General features: G+C 41.5%; 2 protein-coding genes across 3 annotated transcripts in view; one reads left to right on the top strand and one right to left on the bottom strand.

The window, feature by feature from the left end:
- The window catches only part of LOC118263361 (phosphatidylcholine:ceramide cholinephosphotransferase 2), a 78,969-nt gene that overhangs the window by 25,562 nt on the left and 32,777 nt on the right, over positions 1 to 20,630 (bottom strand). The gene's annotated exons all lie outside the window — the stretch shown is intronic.
- Positions 858 to 19,354, top strand: LOC118263364 (spondin-1). 2 transcript variants are annotated; one of them, XM_050705436.1, is made up of 15 exons: positions 858 to 1,178; positions 2,253 to 2,416; positions 3,439 to 3,691; positions 3,822 to 3,945; positions 4,069 to 4,223; positions 4,370 to 4,548; positions 4,694 to 4,824; positions 5,154 to 5,376; positions 5,480 to 5,651; positions 6,044 to 6,234; positions 6,639 to 6,893; positions 8,201 to 8,371; positions 13,965 to 14,069; positions 14,580 to 14,689; positions 18,989 to 19,354. In XM_050705436.1, exons 2-15 carry the CDS (start codon positions 2,257 to 2,259, stop codon positions 19,061 to 19,063), a joined length of 2,304 nt encoding a protein of 767 aa, XP_050561393.1. In that variant the 5' UTR covers positions 858 to 1,178; positions 2,253 to 2,256; the 3' UTR covers positions 19,064 to 19,354. The 2 variants fall into 2 exon arrangements, with proteins under 2 accessions (XP_050561393.1, XP_050561392.1); XM_050705435.1 differs by lacking the exon at positions 858 to 1,178 and adding an exon at positions 1,949 to 2,111.

Below are 20,630 nucleotides of genomic sequence, written 5' to 3'. Positions count from 1 at the left end.
CGTGCTACTACTGAGAAATTTTCGAAAAACCGAAAAAGCAGTCTACTTAGCTTTTATTTTAGAACTGGAGCAATACTGCAGCACTGTGAACAGATATAACGCGCTGTATTTCTCATCAAGTGTTCTTGTTTGTTAATGTCGTTAACGATATCAAGTGATGATGTGCCTAGAAGTCTAGAAGATGTAGTATCTGAAGCGGTTTATAGCTAAATATAATATACACACATCATTAGAGTGTATAAAGTAGTATAGGTGTGGTATTGTTTAATTTTTATTTCCACTATGTACCAGCAATATATCTAACCAGTTATACCGCATTTAATATCCAGTTGTAATCGATAGGTGATAGTTATAAGCGCCGCACTTGCACATCGACTGCACCGTTGGCGTGGTGGCTGGGCAGCGGTAGTCGCTGCGTGTAGCAGGTTCGATTCCCGCACGGGGCAATTGTTTATGTGATTCACAAATTGTGGTTTCAGGTCTGGTTGTTATGTGCATTTGAACTTGTATGTTTGCAATTGTATGTTTGTAACACACCTACGACACAGGAGAAAATCCTAGCGTGAGGCAACAATTTTCTTGAAATAAAAAAATAAGATAAAAAGGAAATAAAGAAAACGTTGGTGCCTCTGACCTTTGCTTCGACTTCATATGTGGCTTTGGAGAGAAGCAACTGTATTAATAATAAGGACATTGCCGTAACGGAGGAAGCGTTCAATTAATTATGTAAGACAATAATAGGGTGTGCGTAATCTGTGAGTCCTGCAAGCGTGGACGTGGGCGCGAAGGTATGCGCACGCGCGGGTAATGAGCGGCGGCCGGAAGACGGCACTTGGCGCGCGAGCACCCGCTGTCCGCGACCGAGGCTCGCCGCGCGCTGACCTGTCCACCGACTGCACCGGCACCACGAGCTTACGTGACGTCGGGGGCGCGACTTCAGCTCCATTTGCTTCAGTGCATCTCTAGAACTGAGTGGGTAGTGGGGCGTCCCTGTTAACAATAAGTTACAGTAAGCGCTTTACTGCAGACTCACTGCTGATCACCACCGTTCTCCTCGAGACTGTCAGTGGAAGTATCATGTAAAGCACAAGACACACGCACGGGAAGTTATTGTTAATTCGCTGCCGTAGTGACACTGCGCCCTGTCCGGCGGACGTAAGATCCTGTCAGACACAGAGGTAAGTGTATTCTAACTTGCAACTATCACCACAGATAAATGAACGGTTGTAGACAATGAGGGAAGACTAGAAAGTCGTTGCAGAAGACACTTTGATCCCATTTTCCGTACGAGTTAGTACTGGATACTGATACCTGTTGATATGTTTATTAAAGCAAGTGGAAACGAGTACCACTCTCATCTGATCTGGCCAGATTTGAAGCTGGACAGGTTGCGTCTGCCGGTAGTATCCTAACTAAAGTAGGCCGTGATTGTGATACACGTGTTGTATATTTTGTTGTTCATAATGCTCTGTTGCTATTACGTAATAGGACTATAGGTGTACCTAGAATAGACCACAAGGTAGGTTAGAGGCCTTTGTAGATTACAGTTATTATTGAATCGTAAGGTAAAACTTCCTCTTGTTTCCTTATTAGGGAGCTTTACCTGAAACAGATTTTTGAGATTCAAGTTCAAATATTTGGTTATATCAAATGTCTAGCACCTGTAGAGCATATAGTTTTGAATGAAATTCAATGTAGTTCGCCTGTTCAACAAACTTGCCTTTAGGTACTAACATCCCTGTTACAATACGTAAATAGCAGATATGCAGTAAAGAGGAACAGTGTCCTACTTTACAATAATTTAACTGCTCCAGTGCGGTACATAAACCTGTCGTGGCGCTCCGACTTTAACGATTCCTGTTAACACTAAAGCTCAATCCTTAGCGTCACGCTAGCCACTGCAATTTTATAGGTTCCTGGTCTATATTTTCAGTAAATATAATTTCTATTCAAGTTGTAGGTATGTTTCGTAAACATATTGTCTTATATCGCATCAAATATGGCACGATTTGACGCGAGGGGTCGGAGAGGTTTGACCCTTTATCTGCGGAGCGGGCGAGCGCGATACCGCCGCGCAGCCGCACTCTGCTGCCGACACACGCGCGAGCTTGGTGAGATCATCACGCAGCTGCTGGAATATTCTGCCACACTCATTCTAAATATCCATTCCACAAATAACGACAAACATCTATTAATCCTTATTCGTAAATAATGAAAAATAAATAGTTAAAGTGCATGTGTGTTTACTACAGCGACATGTGGCGGCTGTGTGTGGTGTTACTGGTGGCTGCGCACGCGCAGGCCTGTGAGCTGAAGCCGCGCGAGCCCGCGAGCCCCAAGTCCCCGGGAGACAACTTCTACAGGCTCATCGTCAACGGGGAAGTGGAGCGATATGCTCCCGGAGAGAGATACGTCGGTCGGTATATCTTGGATTTTTATTCTTTTTAGTAAATTTCATTTAAGTATTATTTTTATTGTTAAACGAAAGCTAAATAGTTAAGTATTTGTTATTACCAGTTGTCGAAATACCAATATGCACAAGTCACAGTCCAGCACAGACTGTATAACTCATTTTAGTTTAGCCGTAGTCAAAATCTGAAGATTATACGGTTGGCGTAGTGGTTGAGTGACTGACTACTGTACACGTGTCGCAGGTTCGAGTCTCGGACAGGACAATTCTTTATGTGATTCACATATTTTATGTGGTAACGAAATTAAAAAAAAACTGCAGAGTGTAGACAAAGTGTCACGTTGCTTGAACTAAAATCTTTAAATTTAAACGTCCATATCATGTGACTTCAAGACAGGAAGATGTGTTATCCGAAAGCGCGCAAATTATTATTGACTTTTATCTCTTTATAAATATTTCCGCGAGTTATAGAACCAATGAGGTCAGGAAGATTACACTGCTGTTCGTTAAGAGATCGACTCGGATCCTTCGAGAGAACGTGTCGACACATCTACATGTTTCGATAATGTACTCATTAATAAATGCGAACGTTTGTTTGTGCCTATGTTTTTTTACCCAATAATTTAAAAACGGCTGAAGGGATCAGTATGGAATTTAGAACAGGGGTAGATTAAGGTCTGGAATAAGATATAGGCTACTATTTATCTCACGGGAACGCTTGCAAAGCCGCTGGCAGAAGCTAGTGAAACTATATGTATGAGTACCTATATGTCATATATATACCTACTGGCATGGTGCATACATAATTTAGCTTGAAATGATAATAATCCCGGATGCCTGGTTGTGTGCACTGAAATACTTGGAACTTTTATCACGGTACCGTTAGGTTTCATTGCAAATCTTCCTGTTGCATTTGGAAATTACTCAAAATCGTATTTGAGTAACCTTTCGTGTACATTGTGCGTAAGCTTTCCATCCCTTTATTGCCCCGAACAAACGCAATGAAAACCACTTCTTTGTAATTCCAGTGACATTGGTGGGGTCCCGCACGCACGACGTGGTGCAGCAGTTCACGCGGTTCCAGCTGAAGCTGGACCCGCTGGACCCCGCGGCACTGCGCGCGCCCAGCAAGCAGGGCCAGTTCCAGCTGTTCGCCGACACGCTCACCAAGTTCGACGAGGAGTGCACCAACTCCGTCATCGAGTCTGATGACCTGCCTAAGACTGAGGTGCAGGTTATGTGGAAGGCGCCGCCCGCCGGCTCCGGCTGCGTGCTGCTCAAGTATGTTGAAACTAATTATGCTAATAATACACTGCAGTTTCAATTTTTTGTAGTCTTTTGCACCTCTTTATTTTTAGTAGCGTTGTTAATGTCAATAAGCACAATGTTTGTTAACGACTGTGTCACCCAGGGCGATGGTGTACGAGAACGCGAGCCGCTGGTTCGCGGAGGACGGCCAGCTGACCAAGCGCGTGTGTGAGGACACCTCGCTGCAGGCCAGTGACTGCTGCGCCTGCGACGATGCCAAGTACAGGGTCAGTGGACATTAAACTAAGCTTATTTTTTATCTAATATATAAAAACACGAGCTATAGGTACTACTAGCAAACGAATAGTGTTCTTAACTTAGTTTAAAAACGTGTGCCATGTTGTTTACAGATGGTGTTCGAAGGGCTATGGTCCCCGCAGACGCACCCCAAGGACTTCCCGGTGCAGGCGATGTGGCTGACGCACTTCTCTGACGTCATCGGCGCCACGCACCCCAAGAACTTTAAGTTCTGGGGAGAGGGGGAGATCGCTACCGACGGGTTCAGGTGATTGCTTGCTAATTGTGAAACACTAGTTGTACCGTCACGTGAAGTAAATTATTTTGTTATTTAGCAGTTCTAGCTTTCGTTTCGTCTCTGTACGATGTGTCAAATGTAGATAATTTATTTTATTGTGGTGTCCCGTTATTCAGATCCTTAGCGGAGTGGGGTTCAGTAGGGTTACTCGAGGCAGAGTTGCGGCAGCAGGGCTCGAAGCTGCGCTCCATCGTGAAGGCGCAGGGTCTGTGGCACCCACGTGTCAACTCCAACACCAGCGCCGCGTTCACCACCGACAGGAAGAGGCCGTACCTCTCGCTCGCTTCCATGTTCGGTGAGACATACATCATATTATGTGACAGCTTAAAGTTTGTTTATATATCTTATAGAACCCTAAATGGTGGCCTGATATAACGTAAGCCTCAGAGCCCACACATCTAGTATCCTAGTTAACTGGTTCCTGCTCCTCTGTGCGGTAGGTCCGTCCCCCGACTGGGTGGTTGGCGTGAGCGGACTGAACCTGTGCCAGAAGGACTGCACCTGGGCGGAGTCCAAGGTGGTGGACCTGTTCCCCTACGACGCTGGCACCGACAATGGCATCTCTTACATGGTGAGGAAGCTTCGTAAACCTTTTTTCAATAATAAAATATACTATGCCGTGTTTCTAGAACATTTATGAATTAAACCACGGTACTCACTGTCATTACACTGACTACTAAATTGCAGTATCAATAATTTTGTTGCAAATTTAGTGCAATCAAAATAATATATAAAGAGCTACGACGTACTACGTAACGCTGCGTAGTATCGTAGCAACTTTCTTTGACACCGACTACGCCGTAGCATTTCGTAGTACACGGCTACGAAGAAATGGATATGACTTAAAGTTCTCAATAAATAAATAATGAGGTTGTATAATGAGTGTGGGCGTGGTTTCAGTCGCCAAACTCGGAGACGGTGCCCCGCGAGAAGATGTACCGCATCACCCCGATGTACCCGGAGGACCCGCGCGCCCCGTTCTACTCGCCGGGCGCCGACGCCGTGCCGCCCATGGCGCGCCTCTACCTCACGCGGGAGCGGCTCATCTCCCGCTCCTGCGACGAGGAGGTGCTGCTGCAGCAAGTCGTCGAGGAGGAGGAGAACACGCAGGCTGTTAACAGACGTCAGTACCACTACTCATACAACGGATTTTTACTAGTGTATTTTGATCGATGTATTTATTGTGTTGTGGATTGTTAAAGTAAGTAATACTATTTGATCGACAGCGGAGTGCGCGGTGACGGAGTGGAGCGCATGGTCTCAGTGCTCGGTGAGCTGCGGCAAGGGTCTGCGCATGCGCACCCGCGAGTACCGAATGCCGCAGAAGGCGCAGATGTTCTCGTGCGACCGCCAGCTCGTGTCCAAGGAGATGTGTGTCGCCGCCGTGCCGGAGTGCGAGTGAGTATACATACATCACTTACTGCGATAGAATAGATTTTAAGGAAACCTTTACCTTTAGATTTTCACAACAAATAGTACAAGTAAGAGTTTAATGTAGGTGCTCTCTCACTTTACGTAACTCTTAGTTAAAAGATGGCTTAAGGGTGGTTGATCAAAACGTTCTTAACGGTTTACTTTATGTCTGATTTGACATATGACTTGTCATGAGTTTGAACACGAAACTTTTGTTTAGACACTGAACAATTACTCATTGTAAAGATTAATCTCGGTTAGTAAACTTGAGTTGCAAACGTAAGCGACGAATTGCAGCAGTGTGCATTATTATGTTTATTCTGTGTTTAGTAATAAGAATAATCGACTATCAATGTGTTCATTTGTGCCATCGCTAGAGGTGACAGCGGTGTCCCCGAGGATTCGGACAACAACGCGACCCCCATCGAGGCCAACGAGGGTATCTGCGAGACCTCGGAGTGGGGCCCGTGGAGCGAGTGCTCCGTCACCTGCGGGGTCGGGGTCAGCACCCGGCGCAGGCACTTCCGCAACCACATGGGCATCAAGAAGTGCCCGCTCGTGGCCACTGGTAACTACTTGCTTACATTGTATATTACAGCGTGATAGTTAGAATAACAACTGGTGATTGCTCACTAGCGCCACATATTAACTTCCCTCGTAGACTCGTAATGTTACACCGTAGGCACAAAGTTTGGCTGCGGGGTACGTACGGCTACTAGTAGTAGTTCGCGCAATATCCGCTAGATGGCAGTAGGTACCTATTTCAAATGTCTAGGGTACCTACTGCTTAGAGGAAACTGGGAGCACAATATCCATTATTGCCTATCTGATTTACAGATCTAATAAAAGTGGTTCAAGGAAAAATTTAAACCATTTCTAAAAATATGTCTATTTCTGGCAGTAAATATGCCTGTACATATTTTGTTTTTGCCAGTTAGAGGAGTATTACTATATTGTGTTTAACGATTCCAGAGGAGAACCGCAAGTGCATGGAGCCGCAGTGCACGGAGGAGGAGCGCGAGGTGTCGGACCCGGCGTGCCCGACGACGCCGTGGGCCGCCTGGTCGCCGTGCTCGGCCTCGTGCGGCCGCGGCGTGCGCTTCCGCATGCGCCTGCTGCTCGTGCCCGCCGACCGCCAGCAGGACTGCTCCGCCAAGGTCGAGCTCATGCAGCAGCGGCCCTGCCAGGAGCGGGAGAGCTGCGCCATCGATATGATGACCGCTAAACGTGAGTACCTATTTCTCTAAGTTAGGTACTATGCACAAAATGTTCACCACTTAGTTGAACTAGTTCGTATCAGGAGTTGCACGACATATGGTAATGTATCGCCTTATCACATGTACCGGCTGAATGCACACTGCACATACATAACACAGACCCGCGACACACACGACTGTCACTTTTTACATTTACTTTGTAATTCACACTCCTCAGTAGCGAGGTTTATTGTCTACGAGTAGTAAACAGTCGGTACAGTCGCACACCATCACTGATAGTGTTATGGTTGATGTCCACATTGGAACCGCAAGATGTTGACAGAATCATGCGAAATCTGAGCGTTAATAAATATTATGAACAGCACAAGGTCAGCCGAGCTTGAGTTACGGCGATCATAAAAATAGTACTAGCGTGTCCATAAACTTGTAGGAGTACCAGAGTTACAGGGCACATACATTACATCCATTTAGGAGTTTGTTTCCGAAATCAATAATAAATAGGTACAGAAGAATCCGTTTATTATGACTCCGCCTATATTGACCAACCGGTTATTATAACGTAATAGCATGACGAAGTTTGGTTTTCAAATAAAAATCTTTATAAAAAAGTCGGATATAATGACTTCCCTTACAGTGACATGCCGCTTTATATGACCCATTTTTAATAAATTATGTCCGGTTATAATGACCGGCACGATTCTTTACCTTCAATAATGTTCGTTAATTCCCGACGACGTTCGGCACGGCACAGCAATATTGAAAATGATAATTTGACCATAGCTATGTCTTCTATACACAATAGTGTGAGAGTCTGTTTTTACAATAAAATGAAGAAACAAAAGCAGACAAAAATTACAGATTACTTACAATAAAAAATACACTTGTATGTGTTATTATAATAATCTGCTGATTACGTGCAATTTTGATTTTGATTTAATATGGTCTTACATATATGCAAATATACTATGTTTCTGTATTAAAATACTTAATACATACATATTTACATAAAAAAGATTTTAATTTATACATAACGCTTTGTATGACGTCCGCTTATTATGACGTGTTTGTCAATTCCTTTCGATGTCATTATAAACGGACTCTACTGTACCTACGCACTCTTTCTATTTCCAAGAGAAGTGCACACATAGATGTTAACACACACTTTACTAATAGGGAGACAGTCTGTTGCAGCCGGTTGTTAAGATAAAAAAATTAAGTAGGAGTTAGTAATGTATGGAATGAGATCACGAGTGTAGATAAGTAGAAAGTGTCATAGAATGTGTTACATCGTGTAACTAAGTATATCGCCCTTGGCAGGTATCTGCATGGAGGAGGCGGACCCCGGGCCGTGCCGCGGCCTGTACCAGCGCTGGACGTTCATGGCGCAGAAGGGCATGTGCGTGCCCTTCGCGTACGGAGGCTGCCGCGGGAACCAGAACAACTTCATCACGCAGGAGGACTGCACCAACACCTGTAGCGTCATACTGGGTACGTCACGATACATCCTCACATGGCACTGACAGGACATACGAAGTTTTACCTAGCAACAATTGTTTTTGAGAGTTAAATAATGTTTTCTGGGTCACAGGAGTCACAGGAGGACATTCTAGTGTGTGACAATGTTTGCAAAAACCCACAGGACTAGTTTACATTCGATACTAGCCGTCTCACAACTATGAGCTACTTGTTGCACCTGATCTTATTGTACATAATCTAAAATCAGACTTGGTACGTCGGCAAAGGGTTCAAGTTTCATTATCATGACGTGCCTACATCAACAAGCAATACATGGCGATGTGATATCACTGCATCCTAATCACACGATCGCATTGACCAACGTGTGTATATTACAATATTAGTAGAAATGGTTGCGGTCATCGACTCGCGCCGTCACTCCAACATGTACTAGATAGTCTAAATAGTATCCTGAATCATTCGATGACTAACTAGACTTATTGCTAGTGAAAATAAAATCTGTGAGATATGTGAATCTCTTGATACATGGATCCTTAAAAAAGCTCGGTATTTAGGTACTGTCTAAAAACGTACGATCGCCATGATCACACTTGTCACCTACATCTTGTTGACGTAACTTATTTCAAATTTACATTTGCTCAAATATCCAGGAAATATTAATAAGATTACATTTATTCGTTAACCTTCGCTGCCTGTATACGGACGAGATGACTGCCGGGTGATTACCACGGCCCACTCTATTACCCTATTTGTATAAAACATACGAAAATGTCAAAATGATTAATCGGGCCCCTGATTTGGTGGAAACAAAACATTGGACAGTGGGCCAGTCGGTCGCGAAGGGCGCTCCGCCACGAGCTCGCAATGTGGCGCAGTGGGCCGGTGGGTGCCGGTGGGTGCCGGTGGGGCGACAGGTGCCAGCCGTGACGTCACGCTGTCCTCCCCAGCGAGTCGTGACATCACTGGAGCCCAGTGTCACGTCCCCTTTGTTCGTTACGTATTGTAGTGTTCGTGTTGACATTTGTGGAACGATTGCTGGCTGCTTACTAAAGCCGGTGTTTTTGTGCGTTTTACTAAACGTATTAAAACCTTGAAATGAATAGTATTGCGTCTTATTCTCTAGATAATGTGTAACATTACTTCGAAATGTTACTTTGATAATATTATAAGATATTATTTTGATTGCACAAGCTCTGGTTACAAATAAAACGGACCGGAGTATGCATGTAGTGTCCGTTATAATTTTATTGCAATTTGTGTGACCGCGGACAAAGCACTTTGTTTGTGTATGTTTTAAGGTTCTTGATCGTTGTCTTGTCACACAAGCCTGCCAGGCATTTTTATTAAGTCTAATTTTTCTATTTATCATACAACCCTTTCGCGATATAATAAATTTTAAAGATGAATTAATTATTTTAAAAATCTTCATCTATGAATGTCTACGTACATTACAATAACGAAATAGGTACATAGGAATGGGATACTCTCCTATTCGGGTCTACGACCCTAATATGTAAATAGATTCTATATCGAAATGAACGATATGAATTGGCGGAAGCACTCAAATAGCGCTTTATCTTGTGTCAGTGAGATCATTTAATGTATCTGCAGTAATTGATAGCAGTGTCCCCGGCCCGCGCCGGCCTGGCGCGCTGCCAGCTGACTCAGTCGCCAGGTGGAACCGCCGACCTTCCAGCACCACAACACTGCTGACACCCCTTGTTTAGGGTCATTCACACTGTCACTACATCTTAGACCGCAAGGTTCCCGTGATATGATCTACAACACCTATTCGCATCTGTCAGCCGACGTATGTAAGTTTAGTGCGCGAGCTGTCAGATTATTGTAATTAATCATAGTTTATTACATCGCAGGAGAGCACTTTGTGATCCATTCCTCGCGCTATCCAGACTAGCTTGTACGAGAGCTCTTTTATGTTCCGAAGATCAAACAACCGATTTGTTTGCACAAAATTATTTTTGGCTTGTAAACATTGAAACGAACTGTCAAAAGGCAGTCAACAAAGGTGGAATTTACGAGCTCCGGCTCGGGCCGGCGGGCTGGTCGCCGCTCGCTTCATTACGTGGCCCACGTGTGGCGTGTACGTACTAGGTGTGCGTGTGTGCGTGCGGGGTAGACGCGCGACCCCGGCAATCTGTGCAGATCACCCTCAGACGGTGAGGTCACGATCACGTCACCGCGTGACGTCACAACACTCCACCAATTTTCAGTTTACGATCATCTCGTAAAAATACGAATGTTTTGACATTCCTTTTGTTTGATGTCTTTGTTAAATCTGTAACGATACGTGTCGGACATGTTAATTTAGTACATTATGTCATTTTAGAACAAAAAATAGACAAACGTCGCACTTGTCGCGGGCTGCGGCCGGCGGCGGCGGGCGCCGTCTGAACACAACAATGTTTTATTTAGAATAATCATCATCTCTTTACATGTATTTCAGATGTTTCAAGTACATAGGCAGTGGATATTAAAATTCTGAAATGGTTTTACTAACATTCTGAATAGCCAATTAGATATACATATGTAGGTGTTTTGAAACTGGGGTGAATATTTTTATCGCGACTTCATACATTTCAGTCGCGTACCTTAGCGACTGCGACTTAGTTCACGCGTTCTCCCATTTAAGCATATAACTATAATATGTAAATATGTGTAAGAAACAAACACAAAAATCAATAAAGTTTAACTTCCTGACGAGGTTACAACTAGTTCAGTAATAGCGGAAACGAAAACTAATGTTAATTTTAAGTTTTAAACGTTAACAAGTCAATGACTACTCCAGAGAGTTTAATTGAGCAAGAAATTAGTCATAATTATACCTTTTGATATTTTTTTAGTAATAAAGCCTAGTAAGGCTTTGTCAGTACGGCAGTAGCAGTACTCACAGTCGTTTAAATGGTTACTTACACCAGTCTTTAGCAATAGTGCTCCGAACAAAATTGTTACTAAGGAATAGTTTAAATAATCTTTAAATTACTGTGAGTACTGCACATAGTAATCCCACAAAAACATTTCATGTTAAATGTTGCCAAGACGAGACCATATAGCTCGCACTGTCAAAAAGTAATCAGATCCCGTGTAGAGCCAAGTTTCTAACCCCACATGCCCAGACCTAAATCGATAAGCCCTAATTTCATACTCAAGTTACGGGGAAATTCTACAGCCATAGCTCGTACTGCGTAGTTCGTAGCGCGTAGCAGAGTTATTACGCTATAATCTCGTAGGCGTGCAAACCTTGGACGTAACTGGCGAGTCGGCCGCACTCGGCCGACTCGCCAGGGCTCGATTACCAGGGTTAGAAACTTGGCTCTACACGGGATCTGATTACTTTTTGACAGTGCGAGCTATATGGTCTCGTCTTGGCAACATTTAACATGAAATGTTTTTGTGAGATTTCATTTCTTTTTGTAGGTTGCTTATGATAGAACATATTATACCTACTAACCTATACTACTTAATTGCAAATACCTACTTATTCAATCTTTGAATTTCTTAATTAAATTTGTGAGAAAATTGCAAACGTAATGCTAATACTTTTTATCAATGAAAATTAAAACACTAGTACCTAACTAAACCTTCACCTACTAAACTACTAAATTTATAAGAAAATTGCAAACGTAATCCTAATACTTTTTATCAATGAAAATTAAAACACTAGTATCTAAACCTTTACCTACTAAACTACTAACAATTAAATATTAGGCAAATGGTTTTTTTCTCCGCGATAGCAAACTTTTAAATCACCGAAATATTCCGAAAATTTTTCATTCAACGAGACAACCGTCAACGACGTCTGCCCTCGCGCGTCTGCCCGCGTTCGGGTGCCGCGCTCGCTGACGGGCCGATTATTTTTAGCTACTGCGCGGGGACGAAGGGGCAGGCGGCGGGCGTTGGCGCATACTATACTTACGATGCTTATGTTCAAAAGTATAGGTTGATTAATAAACACTTACCGAAGTGAAGTGTAGTAATATTATTCATATCTAAGTACTTATGGGTAGGATAATGTTTTGATTTGATGAAAAGTTTGTGTGTAGGGAATTAGGTTTCCCTATTTCAGATTTTTACCCCTCCGCGGCCGCATTCAGACCTCTAGCGTCAAAAGTTGCGGAAGTCTCGAACAAACTTTCACCCCCTAGTTTAAGGGGTTGGGGGGTAAAAGTTCCAAGTTTTAGGATTTTTTTGTTGTTTGGGTACTAATACTAGCTTACATACCAAATTTCAGTTTTCTAGGACTTCAGGAAGTACCTTAAGAATTTTGTTGATCATCAGTGAGTGAGTGACGAAATCGGGGTATTTTAGATATCAATAAAATCTAAAGTATAAGAGCTATGCAATTGAAACTTTAGAGGTTTATTAAGTCTACCACTGACATTATATCCTGAAAATTTTGTTTATCTGGTATAACCCAAACTCAAGTTATGAAGGTTCAAAAATACGACGAAGCGCTTCGAGAAAAGGTAGGTAGTGCCCTTGCGCTTGCGCTTCGCTTGGCTCGTCTTGGCGGGGGCACTACTGTGCCCCCAGATAAATAATAATAGTACTTATGAATTATATACTCCTTCCGCTTCTAGTTATTAAAGCTACTTACATTAATATTTGTTCACACGAAGACCATTGGAACTAGTCTCTCACTGTCTCTATGTAACTTTTGACACGGTTAAATATTGTCTCTCACCGGAAGACGGTTATTGCCGCGACCTGTGCGTAATGTCAAACTGTCAAGATAATGATACAGGTGCTTCATAGCCTCACATTAGTAGACGCTATACAAGTACCCACCGAGCATTGTTCACACTGATTGCCCATGTTTTTGACAGTTATAAATACCTAGTTAGAACGACTAGCAACAGTGTCCACGTACTAAATATTGTGTTTCATTGTGTTCCGACTAATAGCGCAGACATAACGATACAAATTCGACGATATTCGAGTATTTATCGTTTCGTAGTACTTACTAATGTGAAAATAACTATGTATTGTAATATTGGTCGCCCGTACCGTTACTACGTACTACTAAACGTGAAATATATAATTATACGTAGGTACACATACAACATACGTATATGAAAAGGGAACCGATATAAATCATCACAATTTGACGGTTCGATTAGCGCTAGCGTTAAGTGGCGGTCGTAGGGTCACAATTTGCATAACTTATAGGAAATTACAAGCTATATATAGGGCTTTATATGTTGTATAGTGTTATATACACTTTCCCAACCACTGCAACTACTTTTAAAGAGAATGTACCATAGCAACTACAGTTGATTGATGTGTTTCAGGAACAATTTCAGTATGATAATATATTTATAGGAGTTAAAGAACTCCCCTTTGTTTTTCTGTAAGGGTTTGACAAATGACGAAAGTCGTTTTTCTAGTAAAACTAAGTAAAAGTAAGTTTTTTTAGTAAAACTAGTAAAACCAATCTATGGATTGGTAAACTTAGTTTTAATAAAAAGAAAAACTTCAGTAAAGTCTATTGTTTGTATAAAGCTGTTTAATTATGATTCCTATATGAATACGTACTTATGTACCCTATTTGTAATTTATCTAATGTTTGTATGGTTGTATTGTACAGGAGGAGGCGGCCCACCAGCAGGGCTCCCACAGTTGGGCCCACTCCCAGGCCCATTGCCGGGCCCCACACTGAACAACGCCGTGCCGACGTCCAATAACGTTAATGGTAAGTACTGACAGCCGATGCAATACAGAACCTGATTTATTTTAATTTGCTCACTAAAAATATCGAGTAACAAACTGGAGTTGGGAACATTATTAAAGTTTTTCAGAATCTATTCTTTTTGCCAAACAACTAACTAAAAACAACGAACTTGAACTTGAGCGTGTCGCTGTTATAGAAATAAATCTATTTACTCCCTATTGAAAGATCACTCAGTTATACTTATGGAGTAATTGATGTGAAGATTTACATTTACGTGGTTGAATTTACAAACAAAAAAAAAACTGTATAAATCCTAGCACAAGCGAGGCAAGTTTGGGCAGGGTTCGACACAAGCGTCTATTTATATCGCGGGTGGGTCAAGGCCTGCCGCGGAGTATTTTGGCTTCTCCTTACACGGACACATCCACCTTGAGGTTAATACACACTCGCGTTTTGGGGTTTCGTCATTGTCACATGACGTAACTTTGAAACAAGAAAGGTTTTTACGTTAATGTTGAATGTGTCGTGCAGGACCATCTCTGGCCCAGGCCGGGGACTGCCAGGTGAGCCCGTGGGGCGAGTGGAGCAAGTGCTCCGTCTCCTGCGGCACCGGCTACCAGGAGCGCACCAGGACCGTGCTGGTGAGTCACCTTCCTCTATATCTTCAGTATCTAATGTACTCTATAGTAACTCTTTTTGTAGACTGTCGTGGGTCGGTTGTAGGTAGGTCCAAAATATTTACCTAAAATAGTTTCTGTGTAACTTGATATTTTCTCATATAGTTTATTTACGTAAGATTGTTATGTTTTTTATGCACGTATTCTTTTGAAGTTTATTGTTCGTATTCCTGTGACCAAGTTGAATTAAACTACGCTATAGCTTAACGGGGTAAAATATGACAACAGAACTGCCCTAAGTGGTGGTATTCTGGTTTAGCACTATACTACCTAATCCCAATGTTACCGATAAGAACTACTGTTAAGTTGCGGATTAGCAGTGTGAACAAGAGTGTTAACTCGTATCGTTGGGGTATGAGTCGAGACAATAAGGGAATTAAGTTTAAATTTAATTTAATACGTACAGGTCTTCAACTAATGGTGTGTTTGATTTATCTATCTTTACGACAGGAAGAACATGTGGGTGATACAAGAGTTTTTTTATGGAATAGGTGGCAAACGAGCTGACTAAACATAGAAATTCCATGAAGTAGTGATGTTTCACAGACATTTGCCCGCAGTATCGATTTGTTATGACATATATTTAAGCATGTGAAAAGCAAACGCGTGTAGCCTTACACATGTACATAAGGTGTACATGTGTAAGGCTACATGTTTGTATCACGGCTCTTTCACTTAACTCTGACACAAATCCTTGTTTGTTGTTAAATAAAATCAACGTTATGAGAATTAGAGAACTTTCGTGACCAATGTTTTTTTGTGGAAGACATTATATAGATGTCCTTTGTTTTTTTAAAAGATGTCAATTGACATTAATTCCACCATTTATCTAATTGACTTCGTTTTCAAAGAGCAATAAATAACGAATTAAAAGCTGTTAAAAATGGACACGAGCATTATATGGTAGCGAGAAATTGATGGAAAGGTTGTGTCGTTATAACAGTCATCGGATCTAAAAATAGTGATCAATCACAGAGACAACAGTCGGCTGACCTCGCCGAGTCACTGCACAGGGCACAAACAACAGAGGGACCATTGCAATTGCAAACTGACACTTAACTCTTTCCTGTCAATGTGATTTGAAAGTAATTGCTAATGAACTAAGCATACTATGAAAGTAAAACTTCATAAATTAATGTGAAGTTATTAAAGTAAGAGTAAATGCCGTTAGTAAAAAAATATGATTGTTAATGTTCACATTATAACACCAATTTGCTCGGCGCTACGTTACCGCGTAGTAGCGTAGCGTTCGTAGCGCGCGAACCATTGATATTTTAGAGTGAGTTGTGACTGCGATACGTATTTGCCACGACCTAGTCTTCTTTCCTGCTTCTTGCCTATGGCCCGAATGTCCACGCGTCTCCAACACATTATTCATACGAACGCTATCGAGTGGATTACAAGCACATTGTTTCATTGATTTTTCGCAAATCAAAACGTTATTTACTTTGAGTTAATTACAAGAAAGTCTGGTTTGTATTAAGACATTTAAACATTTTATAATTTGCTTTCCTCGCGTCATTAGATCATATTGTTGTTGTTCCAATTGGTGTGAGTGAAGCAGATTGTTTGTGGCGACTATTGAACAAACAAACACGGCTCAATGATGGCAGTTATTTGTTTTACTTGCATTGTGTCGAACAAAGAGAGCACATTAAAAATAATTCGCTACAAGCTCGTTACTTGCTGTTTACTAAATATAAGATATATAACAAACGTGACGGTGACGGAGTCATGACACATTTGCTATGAAATACATTTCTCAAATGTATTATAAGGGCTACATTCCTCTATGTAGGTACCTAACATATAATTGAACTTTTTAGTTACCTACACGCGACTAACGAAAAGAATAATGATTCATTTACGTACATATGTTTTTTACTATTGTTGTTTAACATATTGGTAGCTTGTATTAAATTATGATTTTTGCAAGAATAAGTTATCACAATACATTAATTCATTCATTATACTCGTACACTACATGTTATGTGTGTAGTTATTGGTATTTGTAAAGACATCACGATGCAGGGCCGGCAGGGTGGACAAACTATACGCAATCGATATCGACGCAATAACAACCACCAGTCAGCTGTAGCCACCGACCTGCGAGTGCTGGCGATACTGATACTGTCATTGTACCGATTACATTCAATGAACTGCTAACGTATTTCATTAAAGTTTTACCACCGCACTCAGAGTCATTTAATGGTTACTTAACCCAGTCCGTAGCAATTGTTTTAGGAACAGAATCGTTACCAAGGATACATTAAATGTCTCTGAGTGCGGCAGTCTATTAACTCTTTATGTTTTCAGCAGATACTTAACTAAGAATTCAATTAATATTAGAATTGGTCGCTTCACACCCTCAGAGTCATTTAATGCTTACTTAAACTATTCCTTAGTAACGATTTTGTATGGAAAACAACTGCTAAGGACTGGGATAAGTAACCATTAAATGACTCTGAGTGCGCGAGTAAGTCAGCTAAGTCTCATCGATAACATACATTGGATCTAATTAATAAATAAGGTTACGTGTGTGTGACCCTGTTACTGTCAGGTGTCCTTCACGTAATCACAAAACTGTAAAGTCATTCAATTTACAATAATTCGGAACTTATAATTATAATAAGTAAGGACATACCGCGCACATAGCGGGGCCACGTAACACGTAGCTTTGTAGCTTTGTGTCCACGTCGTGGGAACCAGCAGCTTACCTGCAAACAACACGAAATAAAATGTAGTGAGAAAAGAAATGTGTCAGCTTGTCAGCCATTATACTGTCTACTACAATATTAATAAGTCATTATTACAGTTTTATTAGTTTTTCATTGTACAGTGTGCTGTGTAAATGTTTGTTAGACTCGTGGTTAACATGAAACAGTTAAATCGCTCAGCTATCGATAATATGAAATCAGTGATAGTCGATCAGCAATCTATGTAGACAGCGTGTTTAGTTGTGTTGTACAACAACTTGATATAAATTTCCGGCGGACAAATTAAGTTCCTTTATAAAACAAATAAGATATTATTTTGTGTACAATAGTGACCTATTTTATCTTTTTTTTAATCTCTCGGCTGATGCGTCGTGTGATAGGTTCGCGAATAGCTCGCCGCCGGGTCCCGCCTGGCATCGACCAAATAAAGCAATGAATCACGCACCAGCCCGCGCAGGATCATAGCAATGACCTTACAAACGAAGATTTATTCCATACATTAACGATCACAAGTTCAAGTGCCGAATGGTTTGCTGCTAATCAAAAGAACATGTAATTTAATAAACTGCTCTGATGCCTTGATTGATTCAATCAATCATTACTGAAATATCTGGCGCGGTACGTCACGTTGTACTGCTTGTAGTGTGTAGTGTACTTGTGTGAGCGACTGTGGCGGTGGTGCGGAGCGTGCACATGTTAATTGGAGACACAAGTGTGTGGCCCGCCTTATTGTGGCAGGTCAAGGTCGCCGCGTTTGGCCACTAGGGCGGCGACACCGAACCGAGACAGACGTGCGAAATGTGTGACACACTTAATTATCCCATAACCATTGCAAACGTGCAACACTAATAGTATCCGAGAGAAAATAGATCTGGCATTTAAAAGTAGACTCGTACATACAAATAAATCGCCTCACTCGATACCGTTCACAGAAATAAATAGTGCGGCGCATGTGTGTAGCTGAACAAACAAATTGTATAAAATTAAATATAAATGTATTACAGCGCGCTATTTAGTTAGCGTCATGAAATCATAGCTCGCCGATACTGATATGAGTCCACGATATAATATTAGTTGGAGTAAATACAAACATGCTGGATAGATTTAAACACGTCAGACACAGTTTTTGACAAATTGATTTGTTAATACTAGTCATCATTGTAGACTTAAACACAGTACAGGACACTACAAGAGAAAGATATGTTTGTTTACAATCGTAAAATCCCTATAAACCTTACTACCTTTTTTTTGAGGGGGAAAATCATTGAATGACTTCCGGGAGTTTCAGACTCTTACTGATTAAAACCACCCCGTTCCTACTGCTGCTTTCCGAGCCGGAGCCCCAACAACCTGCTAGGCAGTCCGCAGTACCGGGTCAAATCTTGCTACCCTACAGTTAAAATTCACTAATTTAATAATATACTTAGTTAATTTCGACTTAATTGGCTACTTGGAATAAATTGAAAGGGACATATTGTTCTGGTGTCTGAAACATTAGTGTAAGTGATTGATCTAAAATTCTAAATGAAATGTGTTTGTTGTGCAGGTGCAGCCGGGCCCGGGCGGCGCAGCGTGTCCGCGCGCCATGGCCAGGCGCCGGCGCTGCTACAGAAAGTGTTAACTTCTTACTATAACATAATTCACTAACTTACTAATACTAACGGGGCTCATGTGTACTCATGATTGTCAAAGTACCAACCAACTCCCAGGGATGAGATAGAGAAATAAAGATATGTAGTTTCTGACAAATAGCTCAATATGTCAGCTTATCTAGTGGAATTCTGAAGTCGATCTGTGTATACGAGCCCCCAAATACTTTTTACTTAAATAATGCATTTCCCAGCATTTACCTTTGTCTACGTTTTGTATTGAACTCACCAAAGCCTAGTAAATAAACGAATGCTTGCAAGAACATTGTCTTTCGTTTGTGATCACAATCGATCGCCATCACTCCGAAGGTTGTAGAACTTTCGACTGAATATGTCTATCATTGTAGTTTACTTGTTAAACTGTGTTATGAAGGTATCGGGGTGTCGATGTGGTTGATAGTGTCTGTCTTGTAGGGACGATTGATTGGTTTAAACATCGCGTCTGAAGGTTTGAAATTAAATGACTAAACATACAGTAAATATATCAGTTCTATAATTATGTCACTGAAAATATTGAAATTGTTCTTATGTTGAATTCGTTGTGTGTTCTCTCTATTCTATCATTATATTTATTTATTTATTTATTACTCTTTATGCAGATCAAAGTGTACAAGGTGGGCTTAATGCCGTAGGCATTTTCTACCAGCCAAACCAAATATTCAACTTTTTAAGAGAGAATGTACTTGATGTTTGAAAGTTAACGCCACACTATAAATGATATCGAACCCATGTAGATAGTTCAGTGGCTGGGTCTAGGTCAGATTGTTCCCCTAGTTATATAATAATATATAACATGTAGACGCCACACGCCATGCGAAGCTGTTCACATGCTACATGCCACGCGAGGAGTGTGGACGTGTGCCTGCTGGCGGGCATATTGGAGTTTGTGGTGGTAGGTCCTGTGATTTCTAACAAGTATATTATAACACATATTGATAGCATTACGTAAATGGAATAATCCTTCACATTTCTTTAAAAAAATGCCATTATAATGAAAAAAGTCTTCTCACGTAGGTTGTAATTTACATGAATAAATATTCTAGGCTGTAAAAGTACATATGGACGGGAACCTCGTAACAGAACCGTGAAGGACTAGGTGCATTACGTCATTTATCAATATTATGAAAATGTATGGAAATTGGAAACTCGACGCTGCAGTTTACACAGTGTGTGCGTGACTGACATACAGACAACACACCTCGTTCTGGCTCATAACAAGAACTACGTACTTAAGTTTACTGCCACAGTTTACGAGCTCACAGCTATCGGCCTGAGGGAGGGAGGGAAGACACATGAACATCGGGAGTGGTTCTCGAGAAACTCTCATTTTCACCTTATTCAAATTGTAAACATTGTTTTCCCGACATATTAAAATGATTCTTCTGTGGCTATGGAGATTCCAACTGTATAAGTGACACACATACCTAAGATACCGCATTCAATGAAGTGCAGTACATAGGTACCTACCCAAGCTAAACCACACATCTGCGAGCAGACGGAAAAATCCTGGATGACGGCATCTACTGAGCACTCACACTC

The sequence above is a fragment of the Spodoptera frugiperda genome, chromosome 27 (assembly GCF_023101765.2).
Source record: "Spodoptera frugiperda isolate SF20-4 chromosome 27, AGI-APGP_CSIRO_Sfru_2.0, whole genome shotgun sequence".
Lineage (NCBI taxonomy): Eukaryota > Metazoa > Arthropoda > Insecta > Lepidoptera > Noctuidae > Spodoptera > Spodoptera frugiperda.
Note: the sequence above shows the minus strand (reverse complement) of the source record. Positions and strands in the feature narration are given on the sequence as shown.